Source organism: Haematobia irritans, chromosome 4 (assembly GCF_050003625.1).
Source record: "Haematobia irritans isolate KBUSLIRL chromosome 4, ASM5000362v1, whole genome shotgun sequence".
Classification (NCBI taxonomy): Eukaryota; Metazoa; Arthropoda; class Insecta; order Diptera; family Muscidae; genus Haematobia; species Haematobia irritans.
The window spans coordinates 113,935,321-113,957,561 of NC_134400.1; the positions used below are offsets into that span (position 1 = coordinate 113,935,321).

The 22,241-nt window shown below is 35.7% G+C and overlaps 2 protein-coding genes across 2 annotated transcripts; both read left to right on the forward strand.

Moving 5' to 3' along the window:
- The first annotated feature begins 392 nt into the window (after window positions 1–392).
- On the forward strand, window positions 393–9,830 carry LOC142236556 (uncharacterized). Its single transcript, XM_075307785.1, has 2 exons — window positions 393–947; window positions 8,351–9,830. The coding sequence occupies exon 2, from the start codon at window positions 8,357–8,359 to the stop codon at window positions 9,245–9,247; it is 891 nt and encodes a 296-aa protein (XP_075163900.1). The 5' UTR covers window positions 393–947; window positions 8,351–8,356; the 3' UTR covers window positions 9,248–9,830.
- Window positions 3,063–8,276, forward strand: LOC142235722 (uncharacterized). Its single transcript, XM_075306982.1, has one exon. It carries the CDS (start codon window positions 3,063–3,065, stop codon window positions 8,274–8,276), a length of 5,214 nt encoding a protein of 1,737 aa, XP_075163097.1.
- Window positions 9,831–22,241: the final 12,411 nt, after the last annotated feature.

The following is a 22,241-nucleotide window of genomic DNA, read 5'->3' on the forward strand; positions in this document are numbered from 1 at the left end:
TTGTTTTGCCCATATCACCTAAACTAGGCGTCCTAGAGCGAAAAGAACTGTAATTCGTGACCACCCCCAAAATATTGAAAAATCCACCCAAAACCTAAAAAAAATTGAAATTTTTATATGAAAAACTTCTTTTGCCCATATCTCCTAAACTAAGCGTCCTAGAGCGAAAAGGACTTTAATTCATGACCACCCTCAAAAAATTGAAAAATCCACCCAAAACCTAAAAAAATTGAAATTTTTATATGAAAAACTTCTTTGGCCCGTATCTCCTTAAATATGCGTCCTAGAGCGAAAAGGACTTTAATTCGTGACCACCCCCAAAAAATTGAAAAATCCACCCAAAACTTAAAAAAATTGAAATTTTTATATGAAAAACTTCTGTTTATGCCAAAATGCATAAATAGTATTTTTACATAATAGTATAATTTTATCTTAAAGTAGTTTACTTTAAATTCCTGAAAACTAAGCGAATAATTCCCAATTATTCCAAGTATCTAAAGTCAATTATCGATTATAGTTGAAATGTATTTTAACGAAATCATCGATACTCATGCTGAAGATAGAACTTCCGATAAAAAATTGAATTGTATGATCTATCGTTGTTCATCTTTCGCACTGGTAACAAGACTAGAAATAAATCCTCTCTCATCTTTGCAATCCTAACAAAATATTGTTTTATTCTTCCATAATTCTTCACGTTCTTCTAATTTGGACACATTTCAATTCGTTTGGAGAAACAAAAACTACAATAGCGCAGGTCTTTGTTTTGGCTCCGAGAAGTATTTCATTCCTCCTCCAGTTGTGCTTCACTACTGTCCCACCTAAACATTTGGTCCTACACGAGCCGGATAAGTGTGTGTACTTTTGGAGACATCATCGCCTAGGAAATACTCTGAGAGATTTCTACCAGTGCTCACTCTCCATCACTCATCTTCAAATTCTAACAGGTCAGTTTACATATTTTCTTTGTTCGGCAGTTCATATATGAGTGGAGTGCGAATAAGTGTACCACGTGCGTTGTAAATTTCGATAGATTGTAAATTTGGAAAAGTTCGTAGTATATTGTTAATATTTCTGAAGTAATTGGAAAAATTGTAAGGAGTATTTTTGAGAATTGCGGATTTTATCGGACAGGGGCCCTGTAACTGCATATCGAACATGAAGTATTGACACAAGGTGCATATGATCTAAGAGTATAAATCGGCAATATTTTTGGAACGGGAATATATCAATGAGATAATTTGGTGAGTCCTCAAAAAACACTGCTTGCAAAAACGCTATTAGAGTGCTCGGATGGATTTTTATATGAGTTGGATATTTTGCATTACTGTACTGTATGAAATTTATTTGTGGACCGAATCCTAACATCGTCCATTAATATAATAAATTTATCCTAACATTAATTCCACAATAGCAAATTTGGTGCCAGAACTTGTAACAATAGCTGTATGAAGACTTATGTATGTTTGCCCACAATTTGTCTTTTACAGCGCTGTTGATATAACATAGTCCATTAATATAATAAATTTCTCGTAACATTAATTCCACAATAGCAAATTTGGTGCCAGAACTTGTAACAATAGCTGTATGAAGACTTATGTATGTTTGCCCACATTTTGTCTTTTACAGCGCTCTTGATATATGTATGTATGACCCCCCATCTTAGCAGACCCCTTATACCGTTTACAGAGAATATCCCTGTTAATATTTCTTTAAGTAACTCACATATACCGCTTCATTACTCTCCAGAGTCGATGGAGATTTTCTTATGCTAATGCTGCTCTTATGTCGTCTTAAGATTCTTGATCCATTTCTCTTAAGGCTAGAGCGCTTTAGAACGAGAACTTTGTTCTTCTTCATTCAGATTCTCGTAGTTTACTACTCATCTTCCATTTTCATAATTTGTTGACTTTTTCCCAATTCTCATATTTACACTACACATAAGGAGATTCTGTTGGGTCTTGTTTCCATTATTATTGTCCTCTTCTTATGAATATTTTTATGACTATTTGGTGGAATACACACATAAGGGCATTTCATTCTGTAAACTGCGTTTTGTTTTGATTATGGTTTTTCTTTTTTATAAGTAGTTCTCATTACTATTTTGTGGAACCCACAAATCAAAACAAACTGCATTGTGAGCCATCGATTATTTTGTTCCCGTATCCTGAGTTTTGTTTTGGTAATTATTTTCCTCTTTTTTGGGGATTGCTATTATTATTTTGTAAGATCCACACATGAAAATTCCCATAGAGTGGGTTTTGTTTTGATTCTTACTTTCCTCTTTTTATGAGGATTCTTTTTCTATTTTGCGGAATGCACACATCAAAACAGACTGGATTGTCTCATGGATTATTTTGTTCTCGTAGTCTGAGTTTGTTTTGATTATTATTTTACACTTTTTATGGAGAATCGTATTGCTATTTTATGGAATCTACTCATCAAAGTGGACCATTCCATTTCGTTCCCTTAATTTTGAAGGTCAATGACTCGAACAATCTAGTATCTTGTTTCCCTTTAATTATCAGACAGTTTCCCAACGAACTTTTTCCAAAGTGGATGTCCGCAATAGGTTGTATCTGTGGATCGAGATCTATTTATTATTTGTTTGGATATTTATAATAGTTGGGATTATAATAAATATAGAAGGCTATTGGCTTGGTTATTATTTCGTTTATACTAAGCGCTTATGATATGATTTTTCTTGTATGGATAAATGCTGGAATACCTTAACAATTGAATTCATTACGCTATCTTTGTTTCGCTTTGTTATTCCGATCTGTGAGTAAGCTTGCGATAAGGGGCCCATTCTTAGCCGATCTGTACTTCCGTGGAACGAAGTGTCACGGGTGCCTGACGTTTAATTTCGGATCATTCGGTTTATAGTTTCGTGACATTTTGTATCGTGGTCAGGCAGTTTCTCTGGGTTTACCCATACCGGATTCCTGATTATCGACAAATTCCAATCGTCCTTGTTATCGGCCATGTCCCTTGCGAGGTTTATTCGTATAGCGGACACACTCGTGGTCTTCGAGGCTAACTTGAATGACAAAGAGTTTCCCATGAACTCCGTCCATGCGTTAGAGGTGCATAAGGAGGAGCTGGTTTCGATATGGGAGAGACTCAAGTTCTCCTACGAGCAATGTTTGGTAGATATCGAAGCGTCGGATCAGGACGTGGACGAAGATGCCGCTACCGAAACGAAAGAGGAGAACCAGGAGCTTATTACAGTCAGACATAAGTACACCAGTGCTTATGTGACCTACTGCAGGTGTAGCACTAAGATTCGTGAACTGATACAGGAGCTGACGGTAATACCGGGTGCCCAAACAAATCCGGATTCTAGTTTTGGCTTAAAGTTGCCTCCGTGTGAAATTCCAACATTTTCCGGGGACTATTCTTCCTGGCCTACATTCCGTGACATCTTTGAGGCCACCTGTATAAAGAATCCTAGGCTCAGTTTGGTGGAAAAACTTTTCCATTTGAACCAACGAACTAGGGGTGAGGCCAATGATATTGTATCCAAAGTGCCACTTACAAGTGAGAGTTTTTCTATTGCCTGGTCCAGCCTCTATTCGCGCTACGAGAACAGGAGAGTGCTCGTCAATTTACAACTTAAGAAGCTATTCGGACTTTCGGCTATATCTACCGAATCGGCCAATTCACTCAAGGTGTTACAAAGGGACATTAATTCGTGTATCGCGCTGCTCAAACTATACGAGATCGATGTGGCAAGTTGGGACCCCATATTTGTTTTTGTATGTTCCAATTGCCTACCGAATTCTACGCTTACTTTATGGGAGCAGACGCTGCTTGATAAGACGTCTATACCGAAATGGTCTGGTCTGGACATTTTTTTGACAAATCGTCATCGTACTCTTGAATCCGTATCCGAATTGAGGAGATCCGGGGATTCATCTAGTCATTCATCTAGACCGAATAATAGAGCGTCTTTGAGCTCGAACGTTAGGCCGAATTCGGGCACTGTTCGCACGTTTCAGCAAAATGTCGTGGAGCCAAAATGTCCTTTTTGCCCTAAAGAGGCTCACGTCATTCGCAAATGCCCCAAATTTCTCCAAATGCCACAAACCCAGAGGCTATCTGCGGTTAAGAAAGGTGGTTTATGTTTGAATTGCTTTTCCAAAGTTCACTCTTTGAAAAATTGCACCAGTAAGTTTTCCTGCTACAAGTGCGGCAAGAAACACAACACACTGCTACACAAAGATGTAGTGAACTCTCCTTCTACATCTACAGAGACTACTACTCAGTCATCAGTTACCCAGCCTATTACCTCCAATGTATCTTCTGATCGTTTTCTTCATCCGTCATCATCATCGTCTTTACAGTCCACCAATTATCCCGAAAACAATATCCAAACTTGCTTTGCCACAGGCTCAAGTAATGTTTTGCTGGGGACTGCCCTGGTACGAGTATGCTATAATGGGCTTTCATACGGTGCCCGAGCTTTGGTAGACTCTGGTTCTCAGGGCACCTTTATATCCGAGAAGTTATTCAACTCAATGAGACTACCATTCAAACGGGTCTGTGCACGAGTGACAGGTCTCAATAACACGATCTCGGCTTCTATACAGAAGCAGTGCACGTTCGTCTTAGGTTCTACCACTGATGACGAGATAGAAATACCGACATCGGCGTTGGTTGTGCCATATTTGTCCGGATCGCTACCTTCTAGTACAATCGAGGCTGATTTTAACAGTAGTCTTCCGAACATTCCATTAGCAGACCCTAATTTCTTTCAGAGCTCTAAAATCGATATTTTGTTGGGAGGAGATATTTTTCCGTCAATTATGTTGACAGGGGTTCGGAATAAGGTTTGTGGCTCCCTGATGGCTCAGGAGACAGTATTTGGATGGATCCTTACGGGTCCTGTGGCTGTCGAATCCTCCAAAACGTCTTCCTCCGTATTCGCTCATTTTAGCGAAATATCTTTATCGGATGAGCTTACACGTTTTTGGGAGGTAGAGGAACTCCCGAGAAGAAGGTTCCTATCTCCATCCGACCAATTTTGCGAGGACTTATACCGTCGAACGACAAGGCGTACTTCAAATGGAAGATACGTGGTTTCACTCCCGTTTAAGGACAATTCTTCTGGAAGAAGTAGCATCGGCTTCTCAAGAAACAACGCGGCTGCCCGGTTCTACAGAAACGAGGCGCGACTCCTTCGAGCACCTCAGCTCAAAGAAGAATACGATAATGTCCTTAGGGAATATATTAATCTGGGACATATGAATGCGATATCCCCTACGGATCCGGCGGGGTCTTCAACTTGTTATTATTTGCCGCACCACGCGGTGATAAAACCGGAAAGCACAACCACTAAGGTGAGAGTTGTGTTCAATGCTTCATTCCCAACATCCAATGGGTTAAGTCTCAACGATATCTTACACATTGGACCGACGCTACAGAATGATTTAACCCTTCTTATGTTGCGATGGAGATTTTTTCGATTCGTTTTTAACGGTGATATCACTAAAATGTATCGCCAAATTCTAGTTGACCCCCGTCATACTCCATTCCAGCGCATAATATTCCGCTTCCATCCTGATTGTCCTATCCAAGATTACGAGTTGAAGACCGTCACATTCGGGGTGAACTGTGCCCCATACTTAGCGATCCGTACTCTTTTGCAATTAGCGGACGATGTACAAGATATTTATCCTTTGGCCAGTGACATCCTCCGGAATTCTATGTATGTCGATGATGCACTGGTGGGCGCTCATTCAATTGATGATGCCAAACTATACAGACAACAGCTAGTGCAAGCGTTGGAATCGGCTGGATTCTCCATGAAGAAGTGGACGGCTAATTCGAAGGATATCCTCGCCGATATACCTCATGATGATTTGCTTTGCGGTGATTTCCTTCAATTGGACAATAGAAGTACCGCGAAACCTTTAGGGATCCGTTGGAATGCGCTGTCCGATTCCTTTTTCTTTGATGTGGAGGGCTTTTCCGAGGATAATACCTTTTCTAAGCGGGAGGTGTTGTCTCGAATTTCTAAGTTGTTCGATCCGGCGGGATGGCTTTCACCTTGCATTGTCATTGCCAAAATGATTATGCAGAAAATTTGGATGGATAAAACTGATTGGGACGAACGGATATCTCCACATACTCTATCTCAATGGCAGCTATTCCAGTTAAATTATCCGATTATTAATTCGATTAAGATTCCCCGGTGGTTTCGATATGTCCCGGGAAATGAGGTCCAGTTCCATGGGTTTTGTGACGCTTCGGAGAAAGCGTACGCTGCTGTCCTATATGTTCGCATATCCTCAGGCGATTTGATATCCACGAATTTGGTGGCGTCCAAAACCAGGGTCGCACCTATTAAGACCCTATCTATTCCCCGCTTGGAACTCTGCGGTGCCACATTGTTGGCAGAAATGATTGATTCCATCATCCCTCAATTGAATATAACTAATTATTCTACATTTTGCTGGACAGATTCTACTATCGTCCTTTCTTGGCTAGCTAAGGCCCCATGCTCTTGGACTACCTTCGTTGCCAACCGGGTTTCCAAGATCGTTGAGGTCATTGACCCTTCCCATTGGTCACATGTCAGTTCTGAGTCCAATCCTGCCGACCTAGCCAGCCGGGGCATATACCCCCAGGAAATTATAGACAACCAGCTGTGGTGGCAGGGTCCCGATTGGCTCCGAAAGAGTGAATACAATTGGCCGAAGTGGGCCAATAGAGACCGCGAGAGTCTCGATATTGAGAAAAGGACTTTACGGGTCAATTTTAATTACTTCCAGAGCTTTGAAGATGTCCTCGATCATTTCTCTTCACTTCCCAAAGCTATACGAGTCATTTCGTATATGTATCGTTTCTATTTCCGCACACATCCCAAGTATCGATCCAGGTATCACATTATTTCAACGGACATATCACCTTCGGAGATCATTATGACCCAAAATCGGCTTATATCCGTAAGTCAAAGGGCTTATTACCCAAATGAGTATAAGGCCTTGTTTTCCAAGATGCCAGTTCCCAAGGCGAGTCCAATTTTAAATCTGAATCCATTTTGCGATTCTGAGGGTATTCTACGACTCTGTGGAAGACTCGCCTCAGCACCATCGTTAAGCTATAATGAGAGACATCCGGTACTGCTTCCCTACAATTGTCAATATGCTCGTCTACTTGTACGTTTTATTCATGATATTTCTTTACATGGAGGGAACCAATTAGTGCTCAGATTACTCAGGATGCAATTCTGGATCCCCAAGGTTAAGAACCTGATAAAGACTACTATACATAATTGTAAAACTTGTGTAATTTATAAACGTCGTTGTCAGACCCAGATAATGTCCGCTTTGCCTCCAGAGAGAGTAGACATCACTCGTCCCTTTGCCCACACTGGTTTAGATTTCGCGGGACCGTTCGACATTAAGAGTTATAGTGGTAGAGCATGTCGTATCAGTAAAGGATACGTATGCGTCTTTGTGTGCTTTTCAACTAAGGCCATTCATTTGGAGGCGACATCTGACCTTTCCACCTCAACATTTTTAGCCGCCTTTAGCAGGTTTGTCTCTCGTCGTGGTTGTCCTCTACATCTTCATTCCGACAATGGCACCACATTCGTCGGAGCATCAAAAATCATTGCCAGGGAATTTTTGCAAACGTCGAAACAGGCTATTCTCTCCAATTATGCACACCAGAATATTTCATGGCACTTTATCCCGCCAGGAGCGCCGCACATGGGAGGTCTCTGGGAAGCAGGGGTCAAAAGTTTCAAGCTACACTTCCGCAAAATTGCTGCAAATTCCAAGCATACCTTTGAAGAGTTTCTGACTCTTTTATCGCGCATAGAATCCTGTTTGAATTCTCGTCCCCTCTCCCCGATGTCGCAGAATCCTGACGATTTCGATGCTCTGACACCAGGTCATTTCCTCATTGGTTCGCCTATCCTAGCCCCCTTAGATCCGAATATTCGAGAAACTTCTCTCTCCCTAGTAAACAGATGGCAAAAAATGAAATCCATTCATCAAGAATTTTGTATACGATGGAAAAATGAATATTTAAAGGAGCTCCATAAACGCCAAAAGTGGAAAACCCCATCCGAAAACCTTCAAGAAGATATGCTTGTTGTTGTACGAGATGAAAACCTGCCTCCAAACGCGTGGCGACTTGGTCGTATAGTGAAGACATTTGCTGGAAGTGATAATAGGGTTCGGGTTGCCGACATCCGAACTGAACGTGGTATAATTACCAGACCTATAACTAAATTGGTCATATTGCCTCCTAACAACTCTTAATTCACAAACTGAACTCTTGTCAACCGCACTTTATTCATAGAATCCATTTTTTTCAACGCCTTTGTCTGTTGCAGTATACAATGCCTTCTCACCGTCTCAAACGTAAAACTAAACCGAACGGAAAACAGCAATACCTCTGCCGGCTTTGCAGGTGTCCACATGCTTTACGGAAATGCCGTCGGTTTCTATCCATGAACGTCAACCAACGGGAGCACGTTGTTAAATCTTATGGGTACTGTATAAATTGTCTGGCACATACACACTCTGAAGGATCTTGCTTTACCAGAACAGGTTGTAAAATCTGTCACGAAAAGCACCACACGTTAATCCACACTAACCCTAGGCTCCAAAAACAACAATCGACTTCACGGAAAAGAGACTCTACCAAGCATACGAAATCATCGTCCAACCGATCCGTTTCTCAAAACAACGAAGAGAGAAACACATTATCCAATCGATCAAACACCACAACTGAGAAAACTTCTCTATCCGCCATTCTACGACAGAACTCCATCACACTGCTACCCACGATTGTGGTAAAAATCGTCTGCAAAGGACAAACACATAAAGTGAGATGTCTTCTCGATTCTGGTGCTAGATCCAGCTATATATCTACGAGGATTGTTGATAAATTGGCTTTGACCATTTTGACACTCGACACCGAATCGATATGTCCGCTCACTTTAATATCCACATACAATCCTGAAATCCAACTACAGGCAATCCTCAAAACCAATAATCGGGTCTCCAGTACTACTCCTCGTCGTTCCGTATCCAATTCTTTTTTAAAACACTTTAATAATCTAGTTTTAGCTGATCCTGAGTTTTATCGATCGGCACCAGTCGATATTGTTCTTGGAGTAGATATATATTCTAATATAGTCAGCGAGGGAATACTAAACCGCAGTGGGCTTCCTACCGCTCAAAATACTATATTCGGATGGACCTTATATGGTCTCTGTTCTGATTAATCCCTACATGTATAATATAGCACTCACAACTCTCTACCTCCGAAACAAAGAAATTATGTAAACTACTTAATAACAAAATTTGTATTTATACATTATCATAGTTTTAAGAACCAAAAAGTGAACTTATATGAATTTTTGTACATATACGTTTAAGCTCTCAATTTGAATTCATTGTCTTTACGGTTTCATTTTTCTTAACATTTTTATTTTTTGAATTGCTCATTACATAAGTAAAGTATCTAAAGCATGAGAACTATGATTTCTTTCGTATCCTTACATCAAGGCGGGCGGCATTGTTTATGCCAAAATGCATAAATAGTATTTTTACATAATAGTATAATTTTATCTTAAAGTAGTTTACTTTAAATTCCTGAAAACTAAGCGAATAATTCCCAATTATTCCAAGTATCTAAAGTCAATTATCGATTATAGTTGAAATGTATTTTAACGAAATCATCGATACTCATGCTGAAGATAGAACTTCCGATAAAAAATTGAATTGTATGATCTATCGTTGTTCATCTTTCGCACTGGTAACAAGACTAGAAATAAATCCTCTCTCATCTTTGCAATCCTAACAAAATATTGTTTTATTCTTCCATAATTCTTCACGTTCTTCTAATTTGGACACATTTCAATTCGTTTGGAGAAACAAAAACTACAATAGCGCAGGTCTTTGTTTTGGCTCCGAGAAGTATTTCATTCCTCCTCCAGTTGTGCTTCACTACTGTCCCACCTAAACAACTTCTTTTGCATATATCTCCTAAACTAAGCGTCCTAGAGCGAAAAGGACTTTAATTCGTGACCACCCCCAAAAAATTGAAAAATCCACACAAAATCTAAAAAAAATTGAAACTTTTATATGAAAAACTTCTTTTGCATATATCTCCTAAACTAAGCGTCCTAGAGCGAAAAGGACTTTAATTTGAAAGGACTTTATATGAAAAACTTCTTTTGCCCATATCTCCTAAACTAAGCGTCCTAGAGCGAAAAGGACATTAATTCATGACCACCCTCAAAAAATTGAAAAATCCACCCAAAACCTAAAAAAAATTGAAATTTTTATATGAAAAACTTCTTTTGCATATATCTCCTAAACTAAGCGTCCTAGAGCGAAAAGGACTTTAATTCGTGACCACCCCCAAAAAATTGAAAAATCCACCCAAAACCTAAAAAAAATTAAATTTTTATATGAAAAACTTCTGTTGCCCATATCTCCTTAAATATGCGTCCTAGAGCGAAAAGGACTTTAATTCGTGACCACCCTCAAAAAATTTAAAAATCCACCCAAAACCTAAAATAAATTAAAATTTTTATATGAAAAACTTCTGCTGCCCATATCTCCTAAACTACGCGTCCTAGAGCGAAAAGGACCTTAATTCATAACCACCCTCAAAAAATTGAAAAGTCCACCCAAAACCTAAAAAAATTGCAATTTTTATATGAAAAACTTCTTTTGCCCATATCTCCTAAACTAAGCGTCCTAGAGCGAAAAGGATTTTAATTCGTGACCACCCCCAAAAAATTGAAAAATCCACCCAAAACCTAAAAAAATTTAAATTTTTATATGAAAAACTTCTTTTGTCCATATCTCCACCCTCAAAAAATTGAAAAATCCACCCAAAACCTAAAAAATTTAAATTTTTATATGAAAAACTTCTGTTGCCCATATCTCCTAAACTAAGCGTCCTATAGCGAAAAGGACTTTAATTCATGACCACCCTCAAAAAATTGAAAAATCCACCCAAAACCTAAAAAAATTGAAATTTTTATATGAAAAACTTCTTTTGTCCATATCTCCTTAAATATGCGTCCTAGAGCGAAAAGGACTTTAATTCGTGACCACCCCCAAAAAATTGAAAAATCCACCCAAAACCTAAAAAATTTAAATTTTTATATGAAAAACTTCTGTTGCCCATATCTCCTAAACTAAGCGTCCTAGAGCGAAAAGGACTTTAATTCATGACCATCCTCAAAAAATTGAAAAATCCACCCAAAACCTAAAAAAATTGAAATTTTTATATGAAAAACTTCTTTTGCCCATATCTCCTTAAATATGCGTCCTAGAGCGAACAGGACTTTAATTCGTGACCACCCACAAAAAATTGAAAAATCCACCCAAAACTTAAAAAAATTTAAATTTTTATATGAAAAACTTCTGTTGCCCATATCTCCTAAACTAAGCGTCCTAGAGCGAAAAGGACTTTAATTCGTGACCACCCCCAAAAAATTGAAAAATCCACACAAAATCTAAAAAAAATTGAAACTTTTATATGAAAAACTTCTTTTGCATATATCTCCTAAACTAAGCGTCCTAGAGCGAAAAGGACTTTAATTTGAAAGGACTTTATATGAAAAACTTCTTTTGCCCATATCTCCTAAACTAAGCGTCCTAGAGCGAAAAGGACATTAATTCATGACCACCCTCAAAAAATTGAAAAATCCACCCAAAACCTAAAAAAAATTGAAATTTTTATATGAAAAACTTCTTTTGCATATATCTCCTAAACTAAGCGTCCTAGAGCGAAAAGGACTTTAATTCGTGACCACCCCCAAAAAATTGAAAAATCCACCCAAAACCTAAAAAAAATTAAATTTTTATATGAAAAACTTCTGTTGCCCATATCTCCTTAAATATGCGTCCTAGAGCGAAAAGGACTTTAATTCGTGACCACCCTCAAAAAATTTAAAAATCCACCCAAAACCTAAAATAAATTAAAATTTTTATATGAAAAACTTCTGCTGCCCATATCTCCTAAACTACGCGTCCTAGAGCGAAAAGGACCTTAATTCATAACCACCCTCAAAAAATTGAAAAGTCCACCCAAAACCTAAAAAAAATTGCAATTTTTATATGAAAAACTTCTTTTGCCCATATCTCCTAAACTAAGCGTCCTAGAGCGAAAAGGATTTTAATTCGTGACCACCCCCAAAAAATTGAAAAATCCACCCAAAACCTAAAAAAATTGAAATTTTTATATGAAAAACTTCTTTTGTCCATATCTCCTTAAATATGCGTCCTAGAGCGAAAAGGACTTCAATTCGTGACCACCCTCAAAAAATTGACAAATCCACCCAAAACCTAAAAATATTGAAATTTTTATATGAAAAACTTCTTTTGCCCATATCTCCTTAAATATGCGTCCTAGAGCGAAAAGGACTTTAATTCGTGACCACCCTCAAAAAATTGAAAAATCCACCCAAAACCTAAAATAAATTAAAATTTTTATATGAAAAACTTCTGTTGCCCATATCTCCTAAACTAAGCGTCCTAGAGCGAAAAGCACTTTAATTCATGACCACCCTCAAAAAATTGACAAATCCACCCAAAACCTAAAAATATTGAAATTTTTATATGAAAAACTTCTTTTGCCCATATCTCCTTAAATATGCGTCCTAGAGCGAAAAGGACTTTAATTCGTGACCACCCTCAAAAAATTGCAAAATCCACCCAAAACCTAAAATAAATTAAAATTTTTATATGAAAAACTTCTGTTGCCCATATCTCCTAAACTAAGCGTCCTAGAGCGAAAAGGACTTTAATTCATGACCACCCTCAAAAAATTTAAAAATCCACCCAAAACCTAAAAAAAATGAAATTTTTATATGAAAAACTTATTTTGCCCATATATCCTAAACTAAGCGTCCTAGAGCGAAAAGGATTTTAATTCGTGACCACCCCCAAAAAATTGAAAAATCCACCCAAAACCTAAAAAAATTGAAATTTTTATATGAAAAACTTCTTTTGTCCATATCTCCTTAAATATGCGTCCTAGAGCGAAAAGGACTTCAATTCGTGACCACCCTCAAAAAATTGACAAATCCACCCAAAACCTAAAAATATTGAAATTTTTATATGAAAAACTTCTTTTGCCCATATCTCCTTAATTATGCGTCCTAGAGCGAAAAGGACTTTAATTCGTGACCACCCTCAAAAAATTGAAAAATCCACCCAAAACCTAAAATAAATTAAAATTTTTATATGAAAAACTTCTGTTGCCCATATCTCCTAAACTAAGCGTCCTAGAGCGAAAAGGACTTTAATTCATGACCACCCTCAAAAAATTGACAAATCCACCCAAAACCTAAAAATATTGAAATTTTTATATGAAAAACTTCTTTTGCCCATATCTCGTTAAATATGCGTCCTAGAGCGAAAAGGACTTTAATTCGTGACCACCCTCAAAAAATTTAAAAATCCACCCAAAACCTAAAATAAATTAAAATTTTTATATGAAAAACTTCTGTTGCCCATATCTCCTAAACTAAGCGTCCTAGAGCGAAAAGGACTTTAATTCATGACCACCCTCAAAAAATTTAAAAATCCACCCAAAACCTAAAAAAAATGAAATTTTTATATGAAAAACTTATTTTGCCCATATATCCTAAACTAAGCGTCCTAGAGCGAAAAGGACTTTAATTCGTGACCACCCCCAAAAAATTGAAAAATCCACCCAAAACCTAAAAAAATTTAAATTTTTATATGAAAAATTTCTTTTGCCCATATCTCCTAAACTAAGCGTCCTAGAGCGAAAAGGACTTTAATTCGTGAACACCCCCAAAAAATTGAAAAATCCACCCAAAACCTAAAAAAATTGAAATTTTTATATGAAAACCTTCTTTTGCCCATATCTCCTAAACTAAGCGTCCTAGAGCGAAAAGGACTTTAATTCGTGACCACCCTCAAAAAATTGAAAAATCCACCCAAAACCTAAAAAAATTTAAATTTTTATATGAAAAACTTCTTTTGTCCATATCTCCTTAAATATGCGTCCTAGAGCGAAAAGGACTTTAATTCGTGACCACCCTCAAAAAATTGAAAAATCCACCCAAAACCTAAAAAATTTAAATTTTTATATGAAAACCTTCTTTTGCCCATATCTCCTAAACTAAGCGTCCTAGAGCGAAAAGGACATTAATTCATGACCACCCTCAAAAAATTGAAAAATCCACCCAAAACCTAAAAAAATTGAAATTTTTATATGAAAAACTTCTTTTGCCCATATCTCCTAAACTAAGCGTCCTAGAGCGAAAAGGACTTTAATTCATGATCACCCTCAAAAAATTGGAAAATCCACCCAAAACCTAAAACAATTGAAATTTTTATATGAAAAATTTCTTTTGCCCATATCTCCTAAACTAAGCGTCCTAGAGCGAAAAGGACTTTAATTCATGATCACCCCCAAAAAATTGAAAAATCCACCCAAAACCTAAAAAAATTTAAATTTTATATGAAAAACTTCTTTTGCCCATATCTCCTTAAATATGCGTCCTAGAGCGAAAAGGACTTTAATTCGTGACCACCCTCAAAAAATTGAAAAATCCACCCAAAACCTAAAAAAATTGAAATTTTTATATGAAAAACTTATTTTGCCCATATCTCCTTAAATATGCGTCCCAGAGCGAAAAGGACTTTAATTCGTGACCACCCCCAAAAAATTGAAAAATCCACCCAAAACCTAAAAAAATTGAAATTTTTATATGAAAAACTTCTTTTGTCCATATCTCCTTAAATATTCGTCCTAGAGCGAAAAGGACTTTAATTCGTGACCACCCCTAAAAAATTGAAAAATCCACTCAAAACCTAAAAAATTGAAATTTTTATATGAAAAACTTCTTTTGCCCATATCTCCTAAACTAAGCGTCCTAGAGCGAAAAGGACTTTAATTCGTGACCACCCCCAAAAAATTGAAAAATCCACACAAAATCTAAAAAAAATTGAAACTTTTATATGAAAAACTTCTTTTGCATATATCTCCTAAACTAAGCGTCCTAGAGCGAAAAGGACTTTAATTTGAAAGGACTTTATATGAAAAACTTCTTTTGCCCATATCTCCTAAACTAAGCGTCCTAGAGCGAAAAGGACATTAATTCATGACCACCCTCAAAAAATTGAAAAATCCACCCAAAACCTAAAAAAAATTGAAATTTTTATATGAAAAACTTCTTTTGCATATATCTCCTAAACTAAGCGTCCTAGAGCGAAAAGGACTTTAATTCGTGACCACCCCCAAAAAATTGAAAAATCCACCCAAAACCTAAAAAAAATTAAATTTTTATATGAAAAACTTCTGTTGCCCATATCTCCTTAAATATGCGTCCTAGAGCGAAAAGGACTTTAATTCGTGACCACCCTCAAAAAATTTAAAAATCCACCCAAAACCTAAAATAAATTAAAATTTTTATATGAAAAACTTCTGCTGCCCATATCTCCTAAACTACGCGTCCTAGAGCGAAAAGGACCTTAATTCATAACCACCCTCAAAAAATTGAAAAGTCCACCCAAAACCTAAAAAAATTGCAATTTTTATATGAAAAACTTCTTTTGCCCATATCTCCTAAACTAAGCGTCCTAGAGCGAAAAGGATTTTAATTCGTGACCACCCCCAAAAAATTGAAAAATCCACCCAAAACCTAAAAAAATTTAAATTTTTATATGAAAAACTTCTTTTGTCCATATCTCCACCCTCAAAAAATTGAAAAATCCACCCAAAACCTAAAAAATTTAAATTTTTATATGAAAAACTTCTGTTGCCCATATCTCCTAAACTAAGCGTCCTATAGCGAAAAGGACTTTAATTCATGACCACCCTCAAAAAATTGAAAAATCCACCCAAAACCTAAAAAAATTGAAATTTTTATATGAAAAACTTCTTTTGTCCATATCTCCTTAAATATGCGTCCTAGAGCGAAAAGGACTTTAATTCGTGACCACCCCCAAAAAATTGAAAAATCCACCCAAAACCTAAAAAATTTAAATTTTTATATGAAAAACTTCTGTTGCCCATATCTCCTAAACTAAGCGTCCTAGAGCGAAAAGGACTTTAATTCATGACCACCCTCAAAAAATTGAAAAATCCACCCAAAACCTAAAAAAATTGAAATTTTTATATGAAAAACTTCTTTTGCCCATATCTCCTTAAATATGCGTCCTAGAGCGAAAAGGACTTTAATTCGTGACCACCCACAAAAAATTGAAAAATCCACCCAAAACTTAAAAAAATTTAAATTTTTATATGAAAAACTTCTGTTGCCCATATCTCCTAAACTAAGCGTCCTAGAGCGAAAAGGACTTTAATTCGTGACCACCCCCAAAAAATTGAAAAATCCACACAAAATCTAAAAAAAATTGAAACTTTTATATGAAAAACTTCTTTTGCATATATCTCCTAAACTAAGCGTCCTAGAGCGAAAAGGACTTTAATTTGAAAGGACTTTATATGAAAAACTTCTTTTGCCCATATCTCCTAAACTAAGCGTCCTAGAGCGAAAAGGACATTAATTCATGACCACCCTCAAAAAATTGAAAAATCCACCCAAAACCTAAAAAAAATTGAAATTTTTATATGAAAAACTTCTTTTGCCCATATCTCGTTAAATATGCGTCCTAGAGCGAAAAGGACTTTAATTCGTGACCACCCTCAAAAAATTTAAAAATCCACCCAAAACCTAAAATAAATTAAAATTTTTATATGAAAAACTTCTGTTGCCCATATCTCCTAAACTAAGCGTCCTAGAGCGAAAAGGACTTTAATTCATGACCACCCTCAAAAAATTTAAAAATCCACCCAAAACCTAAAAAAAATGAAATTTTTATATGAAAAACTTATTTTGCCCATATATCCTAAACTAAGCGTCCTAGAGCGAAAAGGACTTTAATTCGTGACCACCCCCAAAAAATTGAAAAATCCACCCAAAACCTAAAAAAATTTAAATTTTTATATGAAAAATTTCTTTTGCCCATATCTCCTAAACTAAGCGTCCTAGAGCGAAAAGGACTTTAATTCGTGAACACCCCCAAAAAATTGAAAAATCCACCCAAAACCTAAAAAAATTGAAATTTTTATATGAAAAACTTCTTTTGCCCATATCTCCTAAACTAAGCGTCCTAGAGCGAAAAGGACTTTAATTCGTGACCACCCTCAAAAAATTGAAAAATCCACCCAAAACCTAAAAAAATTTAAATTTTTATATGAAAAACTTCTTTTGTCCATATCTCCTTAAATATGCGTCCTAGAGCGAAAAGGACTTTAATTCGTGACCACCCTCAAAAAATTGAAAAATCCACCCAAAACCTAAAAAATTTAAATTTTTATATGAAAACCTTCTTTTGCCCATATCTCCTAAACTAAGCGTCCTAGAGCGAAAAGGACATTAATTCATGACCACCCTCAAAAAATTGAAAAATCCACCCAAAACCTAAAAAAAATTGAAATTTTTATATGAAAAACTTCTTTTGCCCATATCTCCTAAACTAAGCGTCCTAGAGCGAAAAGGACTTTAATTCATGATCACCCTCAAAAAATTGGAAAATCCACCCAAAACCTAAAACAATTGAAATTTTTATATGAAAAACTTCTTTTGCCCATATCTCCTAAACTAAGCGTCCTAGAGCGAAAAGGACTTTAATTCGTGACCACCCCCAAAAAATTGAAAAATCCACCCAAAACCTAAAAAAATTTAAATTTTATATGAAAAACTTCTTTTGCCCATATCTCCTTAAATATGCGTCCTAGAGCGAAAAGGACTTTAATTCGTGACCACCCTCAAAAAATTGAAAAATCCACCCAAAACCTAAAAAAATTGAAATTTTTATATGAAAAACTTATTTTGCCCATATCTCCTTAAATATGCGTCCCAGAGCGAAAAGGACTTTAATTCGTGACCACCCCCAAAAAATTGAAAAATCCACCCAAAACCTAAAAAAATTGAAATTTTTATATGAAAAACTTCTTTTGTCCATATCTCCTTAAATATTCGTCCTAGAGCGAAAAGGACTTTAATTCGTGACCACCCCTAAAAAATTGAAAAATCCACTCAAAACCTAAAAAATTGAAATTTTTATATGAAAAACTTCTTTTGCCCATATCTCCTAAACTAAGCGTCCTAGAGCGAAAAGGACTTTAATTCGTGAACACCCCCAAAAAATTGAAAAACCCACCCAAAACCTAAAAAATTGAAATTTTTATATGAAAAACTTCTTTTGCCCATATCTTCTTAAATATGCGTCCTAGAGCGAAAAGGACTTTAATTCGTGACCACCCCCAAAAAATTGAAAAATCCACCCAAAACCTAAAAAAATTTAAATTTTTATCTGAAAAACTTCTTTTGCCCATATCTCCTTAAATATGCGTCCTAGAGCGAAAAGGACTTTAATTCGTGACCACCCCCAAAAAATTTAAAAATCCACCCAAAACCTAAAAAAAATTTAAATTTTTATATGAAAAGCTTCTTTTGCCGATATCTCCTAAACTAGGCGTCCTAGAGCGAAAAGAACTTTAATTCGTGACCACCCCCAAAATATTGAAAAATCCACCCAAAACCTAAAAAAATTGAAATTTTTATATGAAAAACTTCTTTTGCCCATATCTCCTTAAATATGCGTCCTAGAGCGAAAATGACGTTAATTCATGACCACCCTCAAAAAATTGAAAAATCCACCCAAAACCTAACAAAATTGAAATTTTTATATGAAAAACTTCTTTTGTCCATATCTCCTTAAATATGCGTCCTAGAGCGAAAAGGACTTCAATTCGTGACCACCCTCAAAAAATTGACAAATCCACCCAAAGCCTAAAAATATTGAAATTTTTATATGAAAAACTTCTTTTGCCCATATCTCCTTAAATATGCGTCCTAGAGCGAAAAGGACTTTAATTCGTGACCACCCTCAAAAAATTGAAAAATCCACCCAAAACCTAAAATAAATTAAAATTTTTATATGAAAAACTTCTTTTGCCCATATCTCCTAAACTAAGCGTCCTAGAGCGAAAAGGACTTTAATTCATGACCACCCTCAAAAAATTGACAAATCCACCCAAAACCTAAAAATATTGAAATTTTTATATGAAAAACTTCTTTTGCCCATATCTCGTTAAATATGCGTCCTAGAGCGAAAAGGACTTTAATTCGTGACCACCCTCAAAAAATTTAAAAATCCACCCAAAACCTAAAATAAATTAAAATTTTTATATGAAAAACTTCTGTTGCCCATATCTCCTAAACTAAGCGTCCTAGAGCGAAAAGGACTTTAATTCATGACCACCCTCAAAAAATTTAAAAATCCACCCAAAACCTAAAAAAAATGAAATTTTTATATGAAAAACTTATTTTGCCCATATATCCTAAACTAAGCGTCCTAGAGCGAAAAGGACTTTAATTCGTGACCACCCCCAAAAAATTGAAAAATCCACCCAAAACCTAAAAAAATTTAAATTTTTATATGAAAAATTTCTTTTGCCCATATCTCCTAAACTAAGCGTCCTAGAGCGAAAAGGACTTTAATTCGTGAACACCCCCAAAAAATTGAAAAATCCACCCAAAACCTAAAAAAATTGAAATTTTTATATGAAAAACTTCTTTTGCCCATATCTCCTAAACTAAGCGTCCTAGAGCGAAAAGGACTTTAATTCGTGACCACCCTCAAAAAATTGAAAAATCCACCCAAAACCTAAAAAAATTTAAATTTTTATATGAAAAACTTCTTTTGTCCATATCTCCTTAAATATGCGTCCTAGAGCGAAAAGGACTTTAATTCGTGACCACCCTCAAAAAATTGAAAAATCCACCCAAAACCTAAAAAATTTAAATTTTTATATGAAAACCTTCTTTTGCCCATATCTCCTAAACTAAGCGTCCTAGAGCGAAAAGGACATTAATTCATGACCACCCTCAAAAAATTGAAAAATCCACCCAAAACCTAAAAAAAATTGAAATTTTTATATGAAAAACTTCTTTTGCCCATATCTCCTAAACTAAGCGTCCTAGAGCGAAAAGGACTTTAATTCATGATCACCCTCAAAAAATTGGAAAATCCACCCAAAACCTAAAACAATTGAAATTTTTATATGAAAAACTTCTTTTGCCCATATCTCCTAAACTAAGCGTCCTAGAGCGAAAAGGACTTTAATTCGTGACCACCCCCAAAAAATTGAAAAATCCACCCAAAACCTAAAAAAATTTAAATTTTATATGAAAAACTTCTTTTGCCCATATCTCCTTAAATATGCGTCCTAGAGCGAAAAGGACTTTAATTCGTGACCACCCTCAAAAAATTGAAAAATCCACCCAAAACCTAAAAAAATTGAAATTTTTATATGAAAAACTTATTTTGCCCATATCTCCTTAAATATGCGTCCCAGAGCGAAAAGGACTTTAATTCGTGACCACCCCCAAAAAATTGAAAAATCCACCCAAAACCTAAAAAAATTGAAATTTTTATATGAAAAACTTCTTTTGTCCATATCTCCTTAAATATTCGTCCTAGAGCGAAGAGGACTTTAATTCGTGACCACCCCTAAAAAATTGAAAAATCCACTCAAAACCTAAAAAATTGAAATTTTTATATGAAAAACTTCTGTTGCCCATATCTCCTAAACTAAGCGTCCTAGAGCGAAAAGGAATTTAATTCATGACCACCCTCAAAAAATTGACAAAATTGAAAAATCCACCCAAAACCTAAAAAAATTGAAATTTTTATATGAAAAACTTTTTTTGCCCATATCTCCTAAACTAAGCGTCCTAGAGCGAAAAGGACTTTAATTCGTGACCACCCCCAAAAAATTGACAAATCCACCCAAAACCTAAAAAAAATGAAATTTTTATATGAAAAACTTCTGTTGCCCATATCTCACAAACTAAGCGTCCTAGAGCGAAAAGGACTTTAATTCGTGACCACCCTCAAAAAATTGAAAAATCCACCCAAAACCTAAAAAAATTGAAATTTTTATATGAAAAACTTCTTTTGCCCATATCTACTAAACTAAGCGTCCTAGAGCGAAAAGGACTTTAATTCATGACCACCCTCAAAAAATTGAAAAATCCACCCAAAACCTAAAAAAAAAATTAAACTAAGCGTCCTAGAGCGAAAAGGACTTTAATTCATGACCACCCTCAAAAAATTGAAAAATCCACCCAAAACCTAAAATAAATTAAAATTTTTATATGAAAAACTTCTGTTGCCCATATCTCCTAAACAAAGCGTCCTAGAGCGAAAAGGACTTTAATTCATGACCACCCTCAAAAAATTGAAAAATCCACCCAAAACCTAAAAAAATTGAAATTTTTATATGAAAAACTTCTTTTGCCCATATCTCCTTAAATATGCGTCCTAGAGCGAAAAGGACTTAAATCCACCCAAAACCTAAAAAAAAATTAAATTTTTATATGAAAAACTTCTGTTGCCCATATCTCCTTAAATATGCGTCCTAGAGCGAAAAGGACTTTAATTCGTGACCACCCTCAAAAAATTGAAAAATCCACCCAAAACCTAAAATAAATTAAAATTTTTATATGAAAAACTTCTGTTGCCCATATCTCCTAAACTAAGCGTCCTAGAGCGAAAAGGACTTTAATTCATGACCACCCCCAAAAAATTGAAAAATCCACCCAAAACCTAAAAAATTGAAATTTTTATATGAAAAACTTCTTTTGCCCATATCTCCTAAACTAAGCGTCCTAGAGCGAAAAGGACTTTAATTCGTGACCACCCCCAAAAAATTGAAAAATCTACCCAAAACCTAAAAAAATTTAAATTTTTATACGAAAAACTTCTTTTGCCCATATCTCCTTAAATATGCGTCCTAGAGCGAAAAGGACTTTAATTCGTGACCACCCCCAAAAAATTGAAAAATCCACCCAAAACCTAAAAAAATTGAAATTTATTATGAAAAACTTCTGTTGCCCATATCTCCTAAACTAAGCGTCCTAGAGCGAAAAGGACTTTAATTCGTGACCACCCCCAAAAAATTGAAAAATCCACCCAAAACCTAAAAAAATTGAAATTTTTATATGAAAACCTTCTTTTGCCCATATCTCCTTAAATGCGTCCTAGAGCGAAAAGGACTTTAATTCGTGACCACCCCCAAAAAATTGAAAAATCCACCCAAAACCTAAAAAAATTGAAATTTTTATATGAAAAACTTCTGTTGCCCATATCTCCTAAACTAAGCGTCCTAGAGCGAAAAGGACTTTAATTCGTGACCACCCCCAAAAA